The sequence below is a fragment of the Ciconia boyciana genome, chromosome 11 (genome assembly GCF_034638445.1).
Source record: "Ciconia boyciana chromosome 11, ASM3463844v1, whole genome shotgun sequence".
Taxonomy (NCBI): domain Eukaryota; kingdom Metazoa; phylum Chordata; class Aves; order Ciconiiformes; family Ciconiidae; genus Ciconia; species Ciconia boyciana.
The window spans coordinates 16,763,297-16,784,978 of NC_132944.1; the positions used below are offsets into that span (position 1 = coordinate 16,763,297).

Consider the following 21,682-nt stretch of genomic DNA (forward strand, 5'->3'; position numbering starts at 1 on the left):
AAATAAATGACGCCATAACTCTTCCTCAGCAGAGTAACCCAGATTCAAATGGTATTCTCTCCAGTTCACAAAGTTCCTGGGAACCGCCTCGGGAATTTCAGTCAAAGAAACTTTTCATTTCTATTACCTAGTTTTTCTAACATAGCTAATTACTGAAAATAAATTTAAAAACTAACCAATATGTTAAATAATATAAACTAATTCTTACTTGCTGTTTACTTTTCACAATACACTTACATATTATAACTGATTCTGATTTATACTACAGTTATTCACCAATATATCTTAAAGATAACCAAGATACAAGATCTACTATACCATACAATGACATAGGTAGCCATGTAAAAATCAGATCAGATCCACTCTGGGAAGATACCTAAGCAAGTATGGCCCAATGGATTCTAGGATTACCAGACCAAATACGTGCTGGAAAATTCAGTATCTTCTTTAAGCAACTACCACCTTGGTTTGGACACAACTTTAAAGTTAGATTGCGACCATTATTTCACAAATGTTTCACTCAGCAGAGATGGAGGAGCTGCTAATCCAGCATTACCGAGAGGAAAAAAAAAAAAAAGATTGTAGAACCACACCCTAGGTGTAAACCGATACAGATTTTCTTCTGTATTTTAGCCCGAAACAATAGCCAGAGGGTGTCTTTTAGGCTATATACACCTTGACAAAGCAGTGGCTACAATATCTAGGGACTGACAATTAAAATGTTTGCATAGCAAAGTACTTCTCTGCCACTGTCTGATCACAAGGTTGTAGTGAACGCAGCTGTCTCGCACATGCAAACTCTCACCCACCGAGCCCCATAACCTGGTCCTGTGCCCTCCCTCCAGTCACAAGCAAAACCCTTGTTGACTTCAGTGGCTCACGACAAGACCTCACATCCCCAGATACCACTTCATAAACTGGCAGAACTCCAGTTATCCCACTGACATCTACTACGTCATTTATGCAGTCAATGAAAAAAAAAAAAACCGTAGACAGAAAACTGAATTTATGAAGGCCAAAATACAACAGAATTTGACGTTAAAGGAAAACAAACATCCACTTTACTGTGTATTCAGTGTATTATTTGCTTTTCAAATTTAACTCATTAAAACTTCTACACTTCAGATTAATGCAAGCTACTGTAGGACTTTCAGGCAACTATATCAGCATGAAATTGTCCAACAAACTTTCTTGCAAATAAAACCATGAGAGCTCTAGATTTCAGAACAAAAGCGCACATCACGGACTTACAACCTCAGAGCTGCTCCCTATTGGATTTTAGCCCTTCAGCTGCTTTGTATACCTTTTTTCAGTGCCGGTTGAGAACACTGCATTTTCTATTACACCACAAACAGTTGATGAAAGATGCAAGTCCTGCTTAGCCACAGAAAAGCAGATCAAGAACACTGCGTAAGTTTTCTGGCTGTTATAATCCCACCAGAAGAGAAGGGAGGCATAACCGATTATCCCATTCACCTTTTATTATCAATGAAGTTTGTCTATGGGCTATGCTGAAGCTATCAAAAGTCGAAATCAGGGCGGGGGTGAACTTGTAAATAAATGGTCTTTCTCATGGGAAAACAGGTTACCACAAAACAGCTTATTCCACAAGGGCTGACAAGCAGCATTTACACACAAATAACCGAGCATTTGAGTATTTATAATCTACTTGAGACAAAAACCTAGAATATTTACCGTCACAGTGAACATTTCCAAAGCTAGTGATTGTGACTCCAAGTGATGTGGGAGCAGCTGCGCATGCAGTTTACTTTGATGAAGTCATACCCCGTAGTATCTGGGGTTACCACGAGTATCTGACTTACCATGAGAATCACTTTGAGAGCCACTGCACCACCGGTCCTGGCTCGCAGCTGCACACAGCCTGCACAAGCAGGGAGAACTTTTGACTCTGCAAAGCCTTCTAGCAACAGGAACACCGATTACAATAAATCCATTGCCTTCCATGACAACTGCTTTTACAGTCGTGCTACTCTGCTCCGTTACACTTTGAATTCCCTTTGCCAGATTTTAACACTTGCTGCTAAAAACTTAAGGTGTAAGTACAAAGCTGTATTCATCTCTGTGCTGTCACCTACACTGTAAGAATGTCTAGGAAATAATGTTGAGTATCATACATGCAGGCAACTTCCACAGCAGTGGTGATTTTCTTCATTAAAAGGGAAGAGAAACAATTTTTAAGCATCTTATAGACTATTTAGAATGCTTAATTACAAATCAAATATTATAATGATTTGTGAAAGATGAAATCTTTTCTGTCTTGTAAGTGGTAAGAGATCACACGTATCCCCAGCCAGGCTTTGGCAGTTACAGCCATAGGCTAGGCATAATCAGAGAAGGTGTAAGAACTGTATGCATTTTCTTTTATAGATTCACTGCAATGGAAGAAATAGCTTTTAAAATAGTTACCTTAGAGAGAGTAATCTGCATCCTCTTAACCCAATTTATTTAAAAGTACCCTTCACTAAGCCTTTTTGTCTTTCCTGCTCTACTTAGATGATAGTGTTATCAACCCCTGTGAAAGTCATATTTCTACATAATATTTATCGCATTGTTCTTCTCTTACTGAGCATTTGTTGTTAAATATAAACAGAAACTATACAAAAAGCAATATTTAATCAAGTATTATCAAGACATCACCTCTTCTGCACAGGGATAACCTAGCTAATCATACGTACCACTTAAGAAGCGTTAGATAACAGTGAATTCCTGACTGTTATGTATGTATATAGACAATTATTTCAAAGGTTCTTATAAAGAAAAAAAAATCCTGCTTCCCCACATATTATGGATAGATTGAGGCAGTTTTGTGGATGCAGTTCCAATGGAAGTCCCCAAGGCCTTGCAATATCACACTAATAATATGGTAATATCTAAAACCTGCAAACTATCTTTAAAGCATAGAAGATGACACAGTTCTAACTTGCAGTCTAACATCACAATATTCTATTTATAACATGTGACTCATCTCGCCAGAAATAATTAAATATTGTAAACAGAACTTGGGTTTAAGGGAAAAAAATAACAGGAAGAAAATGAGGGCCAGTCACTGCAGATAATCTCAAAAGTAGCATCCTTTCAAATTGCATGTTTTTCAAGCTATCTCTACAATTTTCTTAAACAGTTCAATGCACTTTTAAAGTCTCCTTGTAATTGTTTTACGATAACCAGTCCACAAATCCTTAAAACACTTTGTGTAAATAGTCAATTAAAATGCAATGAAATGGAGATTTATCTGATTACAGACTGTGAATAGCTATGCAGAATGTCAAAAAAGAAGCATGGCACTTTGTACTGCTACCTTAAAATATTTATTTCAATCTATTAAAAATTCTCACAGTGTATTTGCAGGCAGTCAAGGACTATAGAGCCCTCTCAGCATCTTTGACATGATTTAACACAACAAAAATCAACTCAATTGAGCACCTCCCAAGGCTGAATAAAAACAAATTTAAATTTGAAATAAGATGCTGTCTCTTACTTGTATTTACAACTTAATATTGCAACAAAAGTTTCACCAATGCTTTAATTATTTATTGAACCTGCTGCTGGGAAAATTCTAGACCTTGGGTCTATGTGATAAAGATGCTTTTAGTGAACCCTCCTGGCCCAGTCCTGGATTTCAGTGCTCAACCCTGCCCAGCGTGGGCTCAAGAAGAACAAGGGTTCGTTGCATAGCTCTCAGTACCCTCACAGCTCTGGTAACTTCCATTAATAACAATTAATACAATCAAATCTCAAAGATTCTGCTGAATGCCCTAGCGGTTCATGGAGTCTCTTTTTTTTCCTTGCCCCTAGCACATACTAACTGTCCAAGACCAGAAGTTCAACTGCTATCAGGTGACACGATGCTGAACAGAATTTGCTCCCACCTGCTCTCCTGATAGATTCCTACAGCCATAAAGTCTTCTGGAGTGTCTTCTGAAGGTGCCCACCAAAAACTGACAATCTGCATTCCCACAGAAAATTCAACGCTTCTTTATTAAGACCAGTATTAAGACTTATATAAGTCTAAAAACCTGTAAGAATGGTACCATGCTACATCACCCACCACACAGCCAGCATCAATTCTGACCTGCGATACCTCTGAGCACATCTAACACATCAGTGACCATCGCTCAACTAACCTCAACCTACAATAAAGTAATTGTCTCCTCTGCATCTCCCTCCATGACCATCGAGAGGACCACCTCATTCAAAATAGCTCAGTTACATACAGAGAGCAATTAGAAACTTCCTCAGGACTCTCAGAAGCACCAAGTACAAACAGAACAAATCACTGGCAGACTGTATGGATGCTGTGGCAAAGACCTCTTTTTAGCCAAAATTCAACAATCTTGATCAATGACGATCCAATCGAGCTCAAGACCCAAGTTACAAATGTTCTGTCCTCCTCCTCCTCTACTTTATTGCCAATTAGCTATAAACTATGGTTTATAGCTAGTGAAGTGCTTGACTTAGGCTGTACCAAGGGATTCACCTCTCAAAGGATGTAACACACACACAAAAAAAAGGGGGCTGTATGTGTACCTGAAAGAGCAAGATGCTTAAGCTCTTGCAAAGACACTCCACGGTTTCAGCATGCACTGAATAAGCTATCAAAACCAAACACTCAGACAATTTTAAACCGTCGAACCAAATCTCTCTTCTGTTCTCCACACTTCTATTTTCCATTCTGAGGTGCTATAGATTCCTTTGCATTTTTACTATTATACATATTTCAAAATTATTTCATGAGTCAATATAAGAATCTAACAGACTTTCACCCCAACCACCTCAAAAGGGTTGCACACATTAACAAGTATTACTGCAAGTAATGATGATCTTTGTTAGGAGCAGATAGGTTCTTTCTCTCTCTCTCTCCCCAATACAGCCTTAGGGGTCGTGATCATTTGGGGTTTTTTGGTTTTGTTTTATTTAAAAAAACATACAAGATAACTGGTAGCAACTGGAAATTTACTGTGGGGAGAGCCAGTTTCTCGGGGGGTGAGGGAGGGTTAAGCCCCCAGTCCCAATGAACAGCTCTAGGCCTCACTGTTTCTACTCAGAGCTTCTCTACTCTTCCACAGAGTGAAAGGAGCCAACCTGTTGTCAAATTTTGCAAGAAGCAGAAGTTCACCCTGTTGAAGCCTGTCAAAGTTACCATGAATGAACTGTATGCTTACAAACACAGTTCTATTTAGAGATCATCTTCACAACAATAATGGGCTAGAACATTTGTTAAAAGAAAACCAAATTCAACACAGGCTAGCAAGAATCTCCTGAAAAATGAATTTGTTTGCCGAAATGTTTCAAGCACTGATTACAAAGTTTGACACTAAGAATCATTTTCTTCAAATGAAAAAGTATCAGATACTGCAGACACATCAACCTCCTTTCGAGGCCTGCTGCATCTCCAAGATGAACTGAGTGTATGTGAGCACGTTGGCTGTATCTGATGGCACACGCTCCCAGTATCACACAAACAAGTTTGAAAGATGCACTTCAGCAAAGTTTCATTTTAAAATACAAGAAAAATGGATGAAGAGGACTAGATTTTCTGCCTCACTGTTTCAGAATGCATTTACAGATTATAATGCAACATGCTATACTTGCTTCATTGCAGCAAAAGCTGTGTGGCAAGGGAATCGCACCTCTAGCTGGTTCACAAGCAGTAAGTGATTAAGTGACTGTACGAGCTAAAACATTCTGTCATGTGAACTACATCTGAAAATAACTGAAGTACAATTGCTTCTAACATGTTCTTACATTGATAGTATTGCTCATCACGAGAAGATTTCAGTGTACAAAGTCAAAGTAAATTTTATAGGGTACATTAAAGTAAAATTTTCCCATGATGGAGGATGCCCCTTTCTCATTTCCATCTGTTGAGGATTTTTTGTGCCAAAAGCAACAAGCCAAGTCCACTGGGCCTGTACCTTATTCCTGCAGCTCTAATTTCTACATCAAAGCTCAGTGTGGACTGTTACTGCCTCGAAAAGCAACATGTAGGAAAGCATCCAGTGAGTTTCTCACTTTGGTGAAGGTCTGTGAGGATCCCAGCAGGAATGATTGCATATTATGGATTAGCAGAATAGAAAGCATATAAGGGCAGTGAAAAAGAAATGGGAAGTATGAGACACAAACATTTGGAGTTTGGGAAGCCCAAATTCAATTTCTAGTTCTTACTTCAATGAGAACTTGGTTATGTCAAGGAGGGTTAGATACAGAAAAAAGTGTTTGAGACTATGAACTAATTTTAGTTTCCTGATCCCTACATGGAACTAGCATCACTGACAGGTATTAAGGACTCCTCAGGCTTCACAACCACCAGCATGCTGAGAGAGGAGCTGCCTGACCAGCAAATAGGAAATGCCAGTGCCAAAGGTGTGTCTGAAACCCTGCCTCTCTCCACAGCTTGCAAATGTTGTCCTGGAATTATACATTTATGTCATTTATTCCTTTAAAAGAATAACAGGCATCATTCTTTTCCTCTAACAAAAGGAGAAGCTGGTAACATTAAGCCCCTTTTTAATACAGTGTTATGACAATGGGAACGCTCACTCTTCATTCCGGAGACCCAGACTCTACTGCCTGCAGGCCTGAAATCCACCCCTCGCTACCAGGCAAGCTGATGATGAAGCTATTCCCACTAGAAGACGCAGAGAAACGGCATGTGGAAAGGAAACAACTACAACCCATAACCCAGTGGGCACACAGGCCGGTGGGAGCCTGGCCTGAAAGCTGACAGTTGTTAAATAAAGAAACTAGTTCTCAGGTTTGAACCCAATTCTAATAAGTGGGCTGTAAACTCACGGTCCCTCCTTCTCTCCCTCTCCAGGCCATGAATATTTAATTCTTTTATGCAAACTGGAAGAGCTGCAATGCAAGGTTAAATTAGCCTAAATAACCTTGAAATCCTTTTGTGAAGTTGGGCCTCTGAGTCAACTCCCAATCTGTAGAGAAATAACTTTCTTACACAACGAGTTCTGTTGTTAGCCGTATTTAAAATACCGTGTGGTACCATGACAAAAATCCTGAGGTTAGAGTTGATTTGACAAAATGTATACCTTTGGTTCACCTTTGTGTTAAGGTCCACGGTTTAGACAGTCCAATTATTTAATAAATGTTTGATCCTCTATTTTGAATGCAAAATTCTTCCTGGGAAAAGGAATCAGTTACAGTATTCTCAAAATTTTATTTGATAACACAACACATACGCTGGCATGTTTTGCTGCTCCCCTAGTTCTTTAAGTGAAAACTTAATTAATACTAGTTTTCCTTTTGCTTTATTTTGCAGTAGGCCGAGCTCCCTACAGACTAGCTACAGGTATACGCCAAGTCAGTGTGTCATTCATATGTCATAAAGCAACCAAAATAAATAGACCTCTGGACGCCTGACAGAGCTACTAAGTTTCACTTTTAAATCTCAAAGTGTTTTATGAACTACTTACAACTCATAACCCTACAAACACAGAGCTGCGTCTCAGTGGTCAGCCTATGCAAAAACAGTTTCATGATCTCTCTCCAGAGGAGAAAAAAAAAAAAAAAGATTATTCTTCACCCTGCTAGCTAATCTTTAAAATCTGGAAACCTTAGATGCTTGCATTTTAAGAGGTAGAAATAAGAACGAGTGTTTGAAAATCCTTATTAGTAAAATCTTTACTAGGGTAATGTGTATGCTTATTGTTATAAATGTTGCTTTAGCACTTGAATGATTTGCCTATTCAGAAAAATAAATTAAATACCCAACACAACTATTAGATTGGAACTGGGCAATGAAGTAATAAAGTGATTTTCCAAATGCCTAAGAACTTATACATACACTTAGAAGATGGCAAAATGGCACAAGTGTTTGAATGCAGCAGCATAGCTGCTACTGCACCTCTCTCACAGGTCAGTGACCACCGACTCTGGTCCTAGAAATTGATTTTTTCAAAATTTTAGCAACAGTGGTAATTCTACAATAAATAGACATTTTGATTCAGCCTCAGTATAGATCACTGCCTCCCAACCTTACTAGCCCGTGCCACCTTGCTTTAGTTTTCATTTGCTGTTTGTAGCTCACACGTAGGTAAGTGCTGAATCAGATCATCTCCAAAGGTCCTGGCAAGTCCTGCCTTCTGTGATCATAAACCAAGTTTACAAACTCAGTCTTCCATTTCTAACAGTGTCAAATAAATGACTCGGGTCTAACAGATCTAGTATTTAAAACGACGATGCCTAGTCTATGGCATACTTCTCAGTAACAGAAAGTCCAGTGGATCTGAGCTAGCACCAACAATATTGAGAAAGTTTTAGAACATCTCTCTGTTATAAAACAATCATTAAACTGGAAGAACAAAAAAATAAAATTGAACATCACAAATCAGACTCATCCCTGTTTTCTTCACTCCCTGTTACAAAGTTACCAACAAGCTATAGCTTTCATTCATCATTTGCTTACAACTTCAAGTAGCATTGTTACTCTTGAAACGAACCGGGCCATTAATGGGCCTTTGCTAATCACAGGTGAAAGGTCACTCTCATTTAGCAGTACACGAAGAAATAAACGTAACACATTGACATGACAGGGAAAGGGATCAGTGTTCAAATACTGACACGGATGATATTAAGAATCAAAATATTTTAACTCAAGAGAAGATATCAGTGCTGGTCACACAGCTTCTTTGGGACTATTTCTAGCAAAAAAAAAAAAAATCCAACTAGAAACATGGTAAAGACAATACAATAAGTAATCTACACCCTACCTTACCTTGTAGTTTTGAGATTATATATTAATTTAATAATAATAATGCTAATAACACTGACAGGCCACAAGCCCCAAATCCAAAGCGACAGGATTGAAGAGAAGTTTCCTTTCTCTTTCCCACGCACGTCCTCTCGTAACTAGTCACGAGCAGGAAAACTTCTCCTTACACTTTTTTCAAGAATGAATCGCACTCACCTTCTCGGCAAAGTCGCATTGCTTCTCGGTTTCTTCCGTATTCCTTGAAACTTTCTTCTAATGCTGTTCCTAAAACCAAAAAGCCACAAGATCTCACAATCCGTGCAGAAGTCGCAGAGCAGGGCTGACCCCCCGCTACCGACCTGTAACCCATTCCCCAACGGGAACAAACCAGCACATCAGGGATACGCGCTCCTGTCGCTGCGGCAGTAAACACAGCTCCGGAGAGACCGAGATCCGCCGTCCCGTCCCCGGGAGCGGGGTGCGGGGCCGGGGCCGCCCGAGCCGCTGTCAGCCGAGGGGGATGCCTCACCTGAAGCGGCAGCTCCCCCCGCCCCAAGCGCAGGCTGAATCGAGGGCAGGAGGTGCCGGCCTCCGAGGACCGGCTCAGACCTCCTCGCACCGCGTCCCGGATTACAGGAACTGGGGCAAGCGCTGCCCGCTCCGCACCGCTCCCGAGCCCCCGGCCGGCGGGCGCCGCCGCCTCGGGAACCGCGCACCGGACAACGAACTCGGCCGCGACGTTGGGGGTGGGCCGGGGGGCAACGGACACAACCTCCTCCCCGGGCCCGGGACCCGCGGCGCCCTCCTGCCGGGCACCCTGCCGTGTCCTACCGCCGCCCCGCCGTCCCTCCCGCGGCGGGGCCGCGCCCGGGGCACCCCCAGCCCCGCGGGGAGCGGGGGCCGGGCCGGTAGAGGGGGTTGGGGGGGGGGGGGCCGCTCACCGTCGTTCCCGTGAAGTTTAGCAGCATCGACCCAGTGGCTCCAGGGCTGCCCCAGCATCGCCTCGGGGCTGGGCAGGGACCTGCGCTCCCCGACGGCCGCCATTGCCGCTGCGGTGGCGGCGGGGCCGGCGCCGCTCCCGCCTCCTCCGCCTCCGCCTCCTTCGCCGTGGCGGGGCCGCCGCTGCCGCTGCCTGGCCGCCGCCGCGCTGCGCTGCTCCCTTCTGACGTCACCCGCGGCCCGCGCCGACATTCTTTCCGCTGCTATAATGTAACGAGAAAAAGTCATCGGGCGCTTAAGGTGGCGCCGCGCTTTTAAGGAAGCGCCGCGGCGCTGTCAGCCCGCTCGCTCTCCTCCCCGCGGGGAACCTGCGGCCCTCGGCCCGCGTCGACTCACCTCTGCGGCGGCCCGGCGGGCAGGAGCCGAGTGCCCATTATTGGACGGGGAGCGCTCCCTTCCTCTCCACCGCGTAGGTGAGGCGCGTTTGTGTGTTTGCGCTAACAAAGCAGCGGAAGGGGGGTGGGGGGGGGGAAGAGGAGGAGGAGGAGGGCAGGGCTACGCCTCCCGCCAGGCGCTCCCCGGCTCCATGGGCCGCCTTTCTCTCTCCGCACCACGGCCCGCGACCCTACAAAAACAACGGCCGCATCACAACCCCGCCTGGCACCCGCTGCCCCGGGAAGGGGGGCGGACCAGCGACGCGACGCGGCGGGGCGGAGCCGGGCTCGCGCGCCCCTCCCCTCCTCTCCTCGCCGGGCCACCTTAAACCCGGCGCCTCCTTAAAGGCAGCGGCGAGCAGGAAACTCGCTCCGGGCGGGCGGCGTCCCCCCCCCGCCGCGGTGCCCGGGCGGGGGGGGGACGGGGACGCCGCCCGCCCGGAGCGAGTTTCCTGCTCGCCGCTGCCTTCGTTACACTCGTAACCTGCCTCCCAGGGAGGGTCTTGTCACTGTTATTCCGCATTTCGTTTTAAACAACAGCTTGGTTTTTTCCCCTCAACTTTGGGACGACGTTGAGCGGTGTTACAAGCGACGATTACAGGATGCTTTCCTGCCTGACAACTCCTAGTAGCAAAGTTTCAGCTTTGCAAAACCAAGTTATTTGATTAAAAAAGCTGCTTTTGGAATCCATTTATTACAGGGTTTTCTCCCCCAGCGACTAAAATGTTCAAGTTCCAATGTCAAATTAAACTCTCAGGCCATGATCTGCAAAGACTTCTGGCCACGCTTGATGCCCCTGTCAGTAACAACATCGTCAATGAACAGCTAAAAACATATAGAAATCTGATCTGCTGCCTCCTCTGTAGGTACTCAGCCCATGCGCAAGCTCGAGAGCGTGGGATGCGCGCCATCAGTGGAACTGCTCGCAGATCCCATACGTCTATTTGCAAAACCAGACAGCAGAAGTCAAAACTGTAAATAAATTTGTTTAGACCATGCGGTCCCAGTCCTGCAGAGGTATATGTACATGTGGGCTTAGCTACCGCTTTGCTGTTTTCATTTAAAGTGTGGAACTGTACAAGCTAGAGCTGTTTCTTTCCAAATCTATGCATATAAAAGATGTATAAATACAAGCTCATCAGACAATTGTCACATGGGATGGGATAGGTTGTAATTGTAAGAATAGTTTGTGTTACACCCAACCAATAATTTATATCACACTCAGAATGTATCTTGTGAAACTGTAGATCTAATACAGAATAGCTAGTGAGATTTTTCTCTCCTCTTGATCACTGTAACTCTAATTTAACTGGTTAAAAAAAGGCAAACACCATGAGATTCAGATAAAGGTAGCAACAACGACTTCTACTGCAGAGATTTGTAGCAGGGTTAATTAACAAAGTCTATCAACTTCTTGAGCCGGGCCCTGATCTTTCAGTTACACGTGTTCATAACTGTACTGTAGCTTCCCAAAAAACAGTGTAACAACTCTTCAGCTTGGGTCTAAGCATGAGTGAAGGAGTTTACGCGAGCAGAGTCTAAAGACAAATGATGAATGGAGGGAATTATTGTGTGATTAATTATCAAATAGTACACTTTATAATATAGAAAACTACTTATAATTAAAGTGAAGAACATCACTGGAAGAAAAATGTCAGTCAGGTGCTAAACAATTTCTGAACAGAACCTTAGCTTCTTTTGTGGTGTAGAAGTCAGATAGGAAAAAAATCCATAAGTTATTTCTTCCAAGTTTAGTTCTTCAAGTGCTCCACAGATGGAGTCTAATACAACATCCATAGCTGAATTCAGACTCCAGCCATAGGACAAGGCAAGTTACAGACAGAATTATATTCTGGTTTATATTACAAACTTTACTTCATTCATACAGCTCTCCTTTGATCTGGAGGAAGCTGTCAGAAAGCTGCCTCAGCTGCAGTTTGAAAAAGATCCTTGATACATCCGAGTGTCCATCAGATTTGTAAAGGCTTTTGCTGTTGTTTATTTTACATAGGTCATAATGCAAATATAGTGATGGGTGACCCAACAGAGCCATAGAACACCAACGCCTACCTTTTAATAGCGACAGATTTTACCATGGCATATCAATTTAATGTTCACACATCACACCATTCTTTTCTTTAAGCATTGATGATGTATGTATGTCAAATTATGCAAAAGTAAAATGGCTTAATTTGGCAAAATTACACTGATTAGCTAACCACTTTCACAAGCCAGTATATTATCAACTTTCCAGTTTCTAAGGTTGACTCTCATCAAGTTACTCGAAAGCGCCTCTTGCTTTAGAAGTGCCATCCAAACAGGTAAAGCACACACCACCTTTATTTCATACATCTTCGATTATCTCCTTTCTTGCTCTTTCTTGCTCTTTCAAACGGCTTGTTGCATTTTTTCCCCCTCCCTCTTTCACAACTTTTCTTTTTTTCCCTATATAATCCCACTCAAGATCTAATTCTGCAGTCTGGGCCTCAGGCTGTCCTTTAGTAAACCTTCTTTTGCTAGTAGAATATTTTCCCACTATGTCGTGAATACATCAGTATTCCAGTAGAGGGAGGAAAGTGGCAGCAGAAAGATCAGTTCATCAGTTCAACACACAAGACTGATTAGTCAGACAGCAGGAATAGGGGCAGATGAAAAACCAATTTTAAAAGGACTGGAGGTGGAGAGAATTTTCTTTTCCCACAAACTCACTATGCTGAATATGTGTTTGGGTTTTTTTAAGCACACAAGTTCAATTCTCTTAAATTGTTTCCATAGTGCTATACACGGATGCATTGATGATTTTAGGGAAAAATAGGGAAAACCCTGAAAATCCATCATGTTAGAAGGAGAACAGAATTGAAAACACATGTACAAGCTGTAGACTTTGAACAGAGGTGACTGTTACAGATCTGAGACATCCAGGTCAGGAGTACGGTCATCCAAAGCTCCCTTGGCAATCAGCAGAGAGCCAGGGATACTTTTGGGATCAGTTTGGTCCCTGCTGGTCCAAACCACGTTTTGAAGAAGCCCTTCTCTTCCCACTGACCACAGCAGGAGGCAAGGATGACCGTGCACATGAATTAGGCACCTCCATTAGGCACCCAGAATTAAGTGGGACGAATCTGCTCAGGAGTGGGCAGAACACTCAAGTGTGGAAAGTGCTGCCTAGAAGCCACTGCTCCTTTAAGAGAACAAGAAGTGGTCCAGAAATACTACAATTTAAAGGGCTTAACTGAGGAAGCAAAATAGCCCAAGAAGTAGCAATGGGACTGAGACGGTGTGTGAATAACCACAGACTGCTTGTATGTGTGAATGAGAACAGGTATTCGGAGAAAGGAGAGAAAAAACATGGAGGAGTAAGTTAAGCTCAGATAGAAAGTGGAGAAGGAAAAATGTGAGGCAGGAAAACAGTAGAAAACAGTGGATGATGTAGAGAAAACAGCCAAACAATGGGCTGAAGAAAGCATAAACAAACAAACAAAAAATATAACACAGCCTGCAAAAGGAAAGAAAGAAGGGAGTCAAGAAGAGGAAATAAAACATACAAAAAAGGAAACCCCACAGTTTTAAAGCTCACTAAATAGATTTAACAACATATTAAACATGGTTGGCGATACTATGATTAAATGTATGCCTACAAACAGCATGCAACTGCTTAAAACTGCAGAGGGTGGTTATTTTGTGGCATGGCACCGCAGGCATTTTTTCACCTGTACCAGCAGGTTTCATTCTTCTGCCAGGTGGTCCAGGAAAGCTGTTCAAACAGGGAACACCTACCTCAGCTGTTCAGTTAGAATCTGTAAGACAGCCTCCGTACAGGACCTGAGATATTATAATTCTTAAGTGGAACGAAAAAGGAAGGATGGATCTGCAGACGAACTCTTTCAAGAGCAGAAGTACAATGATACGATTCACCAATGATTTTCCACAATGAAAGCGAAAGGATGCATGAATTGAAGTGCAAAGGGAGAGACAGGGAGAACCTACAAGGGTGTCGCTTTATCAGTACTCAGAAGAAAGAAAAATAGTGAATTCACAAAGAAGTCTGTCAAGGAAAAGATCTGAGGGGCATTACAGCATTAAAGGAAATCAAGTAAGTTAGCTCCAGCCAAAAGGAATGAAATGATCAAGAAGGGCTTAAAAACTCAGAACAAATATTATTAGTGAAGACTCATTGGTAGATGAGATTCAGGATGAAATGACAACTCAAGTAGCTGATACGCTGAAGTGAAGTCCCGACCCTCCCATCAGCTCCTGTTGACAGTGGTGGAACTGAGAGTACATTTTGTGCATTTTAAAATATGTCTCCAGTATGAGAAGTATAAGAATATAATTGGGCAAGCAGGGAAGCAAGAGATTAAAAGTTCATATAAATCAGCATGTTCAGATGATGAGAGAACTATCCAGCCATAACAAACCAGACCATTTCGTTTAAGCCCCGCTGTAGAAAAATATTAATACATTAAGAAAAACACATTATGGTAATCTGTAGTTCACTCTCACCTCCAGTGAAATCAAGCAACTTCTCCCTCTGTACCTATACACAGGACCGTGATCCTGCAGAATAATAATCATAAGCAGAACACAATAAAAAATTAAACAACAAACCATGCCAGTCTATTATCCTTTTCCCACAGATCCTGGAAACAGGTTGATGTGTGTAATTTTATTTGAGTAACACTTCAAAGGGGGAGCTGAAGATGCTCAGAAGTGCTGGAATACAGCTACTTTAAATACTGGAATATGAAATTATTGTGGATACCTACCATAAACCAACTGTACCAGGGGAAAGGACAATACTGTCAAGATTAGAAGACTAACTTAAAGTATCCTTTTCTGAGGAGAGGGAATGGGGAATGGAGGCTAATAAATGTTAGTAAATCTGAGAAGAATTCTGCATTAGGATGAGAATGCGATAGATGCCCCCAAACTTCACAATGGCTGTACTGAAGATAATAGTTTTACACCCAAATTATAAACCTATGTCATTGCTATGCACTAATAAAATATACAGTGTCTAACAAAACACTGCAACCACTTCCTTCTTTACTTATCAAATATGTCTTAAACACAAGTCAAATTTCTGCAAGAACTGATGACACAGCAATCTAAAGCAGAATAAGTAGCATAAGGAATACAGGAACACAGATTCTTGCCCTGCTTAAGTGTCACTAAATACTGTCAACTCTTGAAGAGTCTTTTACAGAGAAAACACCAAAGAGCGGCACAAAGTTTTCAAGTTTTAAAGGTAAATAGGTAAAACTATGCAAAATACATCCAGTTAATGATTTGGAAATCAAAGTAATCTTTATTTATTTTACATAAGGTATTGAAATCACTTTTGGATTTGGAAATATTAAAACAATTTTGGCAACCTAACTATGCAGATGAATCATTTTAATCAGAGGAATCAGAAATGGGTATGACCTTTTAAATTCTCATTTATACACAGAGAATATGATATTACGCTTAGAATGATTAAAATAGACAGCTATTCAGGTCAATTGTGACAAAACATTAGTGCTGAATTTCCATTTGTTGAAATGAAAGCACTGAACGGGAACAGTTTGATATCAACGATCTTCCGATGGAACCTAACTACCACGCAAGGTTTCATAACCCTGCCTGGTTTCTTGCCAGCTTGTCTACATGGCTCCTTGGCAATTCATTGAGGCAGAAGACTCCGGGTCCAAGCACAGCCCACAGGACTCAAGAGTTCCTTGAGATCACAATGATGCCTACCTATGATGTGAAGCTGTCTGACTCCTCATACCCTCAGAAGTTTGACATGCTGATTAACATCAAAGCAAGGATCCTGAGAAGCCTGGCACAAGGAAATTTCAATTTATACCATTGTTCTCACATTTGATTGCTGCTTGCTGATGCTACCTGCACTGACCACACGCTTAGCAAGTTAGCAACAAAATATCATACAAATTGGACATGGACAGGTCTATGGGACTTGACAGGATGCATGCAAGGGTGCTAAGAGAGTTAGTCTGAAAGGTCATGGATGTGGACCATGAGACTAGTGGCAAACCGGCTAAACTGCTGTGTTCAAAGGGTGGTAATGACTCAAAATCAAACTGTCAGTCAGTCACAAACGGAGTTCCTTGGGGGCTGATACTGGGCTCAATCCTATTCAGTATCTTTTAAAATGATCTGGATGATGGGAGTAAACGCATCCTCACCAAGTCTGCAGATTACACAAAACTTGGAAGACAGGTAGATACACGGGAAGGAAGTGTGACTACGTACAGAGACTGTGACAGGCTGGAAGACTGGGCCAGTTTAAGAAACGTTAAAAAACTGGACAGGGTCCAGCAGAGGGCCACCAAAGTGATTAGAAGGTTGGAAAACTTACTGAAGAAATGAGAAAGAATCGGGTTGGTTTTGGCCTAAAGAAGAGAAGGCTCAGGTGGGATGTAATCACAGTCTTCCAATAGGTAAAAGATCGTTATAGAGAAGATGGAGGTACTCTGCTCACAAGAAACACAGTGACAGGGCAAGAGGCAACAGGCACAAGTTGCTTCAGAAGTTCTGTCTGGATACAAGAAAAGAACATTCACTGTAAGAACAATTAAATATTGGAACAGGTTACCCAGAGAAATGGTGGACTTTCCCTTGCTGGAAATACTTAACACTTGGCTTGACCAGGCCTTGGATAACCTGCTTTCAACAGAAGGTTGGACCAGATGGTGTCCAGAGGATTCTTCCGATCTAGACCTTCTTATGATTATATGAAAATCTGATAGATGTTGTGGCCCTATTGAGTACTGAGGAGCAAGGAAGTAGTTAAGAACAATGCCAATTTTAGTTTGCAACCCCAGGCACTGGGTTCACTAATATAGCCACTTCTCAGGCTGCTGGAAAATCCAGGGGAAGCATTTCGTTATAGAAACCTCAGATATTACAGTTTCCAATGTTACATATTGCAAGAGCCACACCATGACAAACATTCCTTGCTCTTCTTGAGCCCAGATTAACTCTGCCACTTAAATAAGTTCTGCAGACCAGTTCCATGCTAACTGTAATGGCCTTTTCTGCTGCAATCTATTTTAAGATACATTAAAAGATGATTTGCACAGCAAATACTAGCCAGGCTGTAACAGACTGGATTCTTCAAGTCTGTGCACAAGAAAAATGCAAACTTAGAGTGAAGTCTTTTCTTTTGTGATGTCAAGCAAAAATATACAAAATGGTGAAATGCATGTGATAATAAAGAGTAGAGATAAATGTAAACAGAGAAACACACTATTTCAATGAATTAGCAGTACCTGATAAAACAATCTGCACTAGCAGCTTTTTAGTCAAAATTTCAATTTATTATCATAATTTTCTCTTTTTCCTAACGTTGTGCCAGGAATACTAGTCACGGAGAAGAACCCCACTGTGTCAGGCAACTGTACAGTCTTTGCCTCAGTTTACAATTCTACTTTCTGAACTTGTAAGATAACAAGTATGGTATATACCAGAGCCTAACAGCCTTCAAATGCTTTAAAGCATCATGGAAATGTGAAAATAGACAAAAATAATTATTCAGAAAACAAAGTTTACTTATTCTAAAATATAATAAATAAATTTAAAAATATGCCTGCACATCTTACTTGTCCAAATCACTTCATCTAAGTGATTGAGATATATAATCCAACTTACTTTTATCTTTTTAAGTTTGACTGTTCCATGCATTGAAGTCCCTTTAGATTGACTGTAAGGTTGCTTTATTTCCCACTGAAACATATATTAAACACCTGCATTTTTTAAAAAAAAAAGGCTCCCCACTGCATCTGGTAACACTTCAGACTTGCTTTGCAACCCTGCTAATATCCTGTTCTCCACGCTTCTCACATCTAAAGTATGTGAATATTATGCTTAAGGAAAATATTTGGGTAAGCATGTCACAGTACCTTGAAAGTATGGTGAATCGCTGGGTTGATTTATCAATTGATCTTCATCTGTTCAGATTTTGGAAGCTTTTTCTAACTTGTACCTGATTAATCCTGAAAGAAAACAAAAAAAGTACAGCAATAAGACATTTGAAACCTTATCTCCATTTCATAACTATAAATGTATCTATTTAAAAACTAATACGAAGCATTTTATCAATTTTACAAATACAGTTTCTGCAGTGGATTTAAAATTGAAAGGTAAGCAGGGAGCTGTTATGCACTCTTATGTACAGAGCAGCTCTTTAAATGGCAGCCTGACATTACCAGAAAGGTATGCATTGGATGAAATCTCAATCTTCAGCCCAGTTACTGCACTTGCATCGACTATTACCGACCAGATTTCCAAGCAGACGGTTGTGTCTGTATCACAAGCTGGTAACACGACAGCGCTGGATTTTCTACACAGGATTTTTCTAGAATATAGCATGACTCCAACAACAGGGGCTCTCGGTACGCAGTCATTGACATTTTTACCACCATGTCATAGAACGCAGATAGCTAAAAATGATCCCTCACGTAATAGTCATTAGTGACTATTACTGTATCTCTGATGAAGGATTTAACAAAAATTAGAGATGTACAGACTGAGGCCTTTCCCACAAAAGGAACTTTTATTATCTCAAGCTCAGGTTTTTAAAATCCTTTCATTCACTGCTTATAAACTTACTGTTTATATAAACCAAATTTAAGCACAGTTTGCTTTGGTTTAGCATAAATCAATGCCTAATTGGTTAAAGCTAAATCAAAGTCCTGTTAAAACTTTAAAAAAAAAAAATTACCCATCCTTGTGCACAGGTCATAGTAAAGATCAAATAACTGGTTTTCATAAGTGCTTTGAAATTAAACTGGTTGGGTTTTTTAATCTACTAAAAAGTCATGAAGATAGATATAAATAAGCCAATCTAGTGCTGGGACTGGATGACACTTCAGAGAAAACTATTTTTTTCCCCTCCAAGGATTAAAGTCCAGACAAGAAGAATGCAGTCCAAGAGGGCATCCACGCCGTCCCACAGGCTGTAGGGCTCTGCCCCAGTGGAAGGTGCAGAACTAAGCTTTTCCTGGCTTCTGCTGCTCCTCTGGGAAGCTGTCTGCAAACTGAGTTCATGTCTTTAAATTCTTTTTAAGCACCGAGGATAAAACCCTTTTCTTCCTTTTCTTTTAAACTGCAGCTTACACCTGACACTATCTTGAGTGAGATCACCTACAGATATATTTACTATTTCAAAGCTTTATGCTGCTCAGTGACATACCTGATCCTAAGAAGCATATCTGAGCTTAGTTATATTCTAGTTACTCAATAAAATCCAAAATTTTCTTGTCTGGAGTGGACAACACTTGAGAGCAAGTACAGTATTATTTTCTCTCTCTCCTCTGCAGTCATTGCTCTGCTTTATGGTTAATAAACCTGATCGTTAACAAATTTCTACACTAGTAGAAATCTCAGAAAACATTGTATTTCCTTGTTATGCATAAAAATCTCATTGAATATCACAGTATAAAACTTTCTCTTCAACTCTTGCTGCTGCTCACTGGGAAAGGCAATGCAGTGTTTGTCAAATATCCTTTTTTTCCTTTGTCTGTTTAGGACAGGAGACTGAATTCATACGGACCATCCCCTTCACAGAAGATCACTCAGTGTTTAGCCTCAAAGTCCCAATCCCTTCAAGCATATGACCTCTCTGCTGTGCAAGTAACTCACTCCTTCATCTCTACCCCAATTTCTTTAGAGGATATGGGAGCTCTGCATGCAAAACACCCTTTCTTTTATCCTGATGTAAATGTTATTTGTTACATAAAAGGCAAGTTCCATTGCTTCATGCAAAAATGAAAACAAAAACTACCTATAAAACAGAATACTTCTCCAAAGACTCAAAAATCTAGAAATAGGGCAATAAGTAACTGGTAAACACAAAAAATGGACCAGATGAGGGTGAAGGAAGGATCAGCAAAAATTTTATTCCTATATACGAGAGATCAGAGCATACTATGTCACAACCTCTGAATTTTGCTGTAGGGATTACATCTGGAGTTGAGTTTGAAGGAAGTTAAAAGAATAAGTTTCAAAAGAGTAAAGTGACAGCTTAATGACCCTTTAAAGAGAACTCTTTCTCTGGATAATGGGTGGGAAAGAACAGGAGTGATTCCTGTTGAGAATTTACAGCAGGTCAATTACAACCACAACTGTCAGCAAAGAGCGATGCAAGGAAGCGATCGGATGATTGAGAATGAGCCAGGAGGAGCTCCCTCTCCAGAAGGTAAGCACTTTGGTACCCTGGAAAAGGGAGAGCTAGTTGAAAGATGGAAAGATGACAAAAATAGTCAAAGCAGCAATCCAAGAAAATGGAAGAAGGCCTGCATTTTCAAATCAGCAAAGCAGGCTTAGCATTATGTCACTCTCGATGCCTGACTATCAACTATCCAAGAAACCTGGTTGCAATTGCTATTTAATACTTTGAGGAGTTACTGATATGCAAGACAGGAAACCACAGCCTGGCAGAGCAAAAGCTATATCCCAGTTAAAACTGTATCTACACAGACATATACAATAAAGACATAGTTATGATGACTAATGCGTATTGTCCATCTAAGGGGAAAATACTTACATGAAAATTGTAATTGCAAAGCAACTTATTAAAATAAAGGAAATGTAAATGTATGTGATAAAGCGTTCCTAACTTTTGAAAGTATCAAAACTAATGCCTCAACTAGCCAAACTCCTTTAACACTCTTTCTTTTCAGCTGTCAGAAATAGGCACCAAAGAGTGTGCCTAAATTTTGGAACATTCTTTCTCCTTTGTTAGCTACTAAATATCCCAGTTGCTGATAAAATACAATGTATACATTTATACAAACAAAGCTTTGGACATGCTAAGTATAATCACCCCTACACTGGGCTTCATTTAGACATTTTGTAATTATGGGGATAACCTAATGAGGTTTTATTCTGCCCCTTGGAAACATGGGTGCAGGAGGTGTGTGTTGAAAGGAGCTGGCCAGCAGAAGGCTAGGGGCTGCCCGTACGGCTAGCTAGTGGCTCAAGGGTCAATCAGAGCAATTCCCAGGCTAATCTCATTTGTGCTGGAGACTGACTCAGGACCTGCCAACTACAGAATCTCAGGGGGTCAAAGATGGTATAAGAACTGTGAGCTCTACCAGTTACACAACTGGCCCTCCTATTCTCTTCGGGAGACACAATTCTTTACATCTTCATAGATTAAAAAATAAGTACCAGCTACACGCTTCAAACGAGATTAGACACCAAACTTCCGTAAATACCAACTACAAAATTGCAGCATCTCAAGATTTCATATAGTTCCTACGTATACCGATATAAAATATTTCCCAGAATTACCTAAATATAACTATTATTTGTGCAAACACAAATGCAACAGAATATTCAGTGCAAAATGTAATAATGATACAAGTTATTTTGAAATTATTTCAAACATTCATAGGTATCTTCATAGATGATGAGAAGGGTCAAACTTAAATAAACTAATATCTTAGTTACTAAATAACACCTTTTGGATCATTCTAAATAAATTGATAAAAACTGCAAAATAATTATGCACAGCAAAGTGCGCTTGAGGGGTCTTAACTTTGACTGCTGTCATTTTCCTTTGTCTAATGGC

The 21,682-nt window shown here is 41.1% G+C and overlaps 1 protein-coding gene across 10 annotated transcripts in view; it reads right to left on the reverse strand.

The window, feature by feature from the left end:
- ATXN7 (ataxin 7) overlaps positions 1-21,682 on the reverse strand; it is a 91,287-nt gene that overhangs the window by 54,151 nt on the left and 15,454 nt on the right. For 5 of the 10 annotated variants that reach the window (XM_072875689.1, XM_072875682.1, XM_072875681.1 and 2 more), the window contains 4 exons: positions 18,009-18,101; positions 10,064-10,292; positions 9,670-9,930; positions 8,945-9,013 (listed from right to left, as the gene is read on the reverse strand). In XM_072875689.1, the coding sequence (XP_072731790.1) occupies positions 8,945-9,013; positions 9,670-9,919 (319 nt within the window). In that variant the 5' untranslated portion in view covers positions 9,920-9,930; positions 10,064-10,292; positions 18,009-18,101. The remainder of the gene's footprint in view (positions 1-8,944; positions 9,014-9,669; positions 9,931-10,063; positions 10,293-18,008; positions 18,102-21,682) is intronic. The other 5 variants (XM_072875686.1, XM_072875683.1, XM_072875684.1 and 2 more) reach the window with 2 other exon arrangements.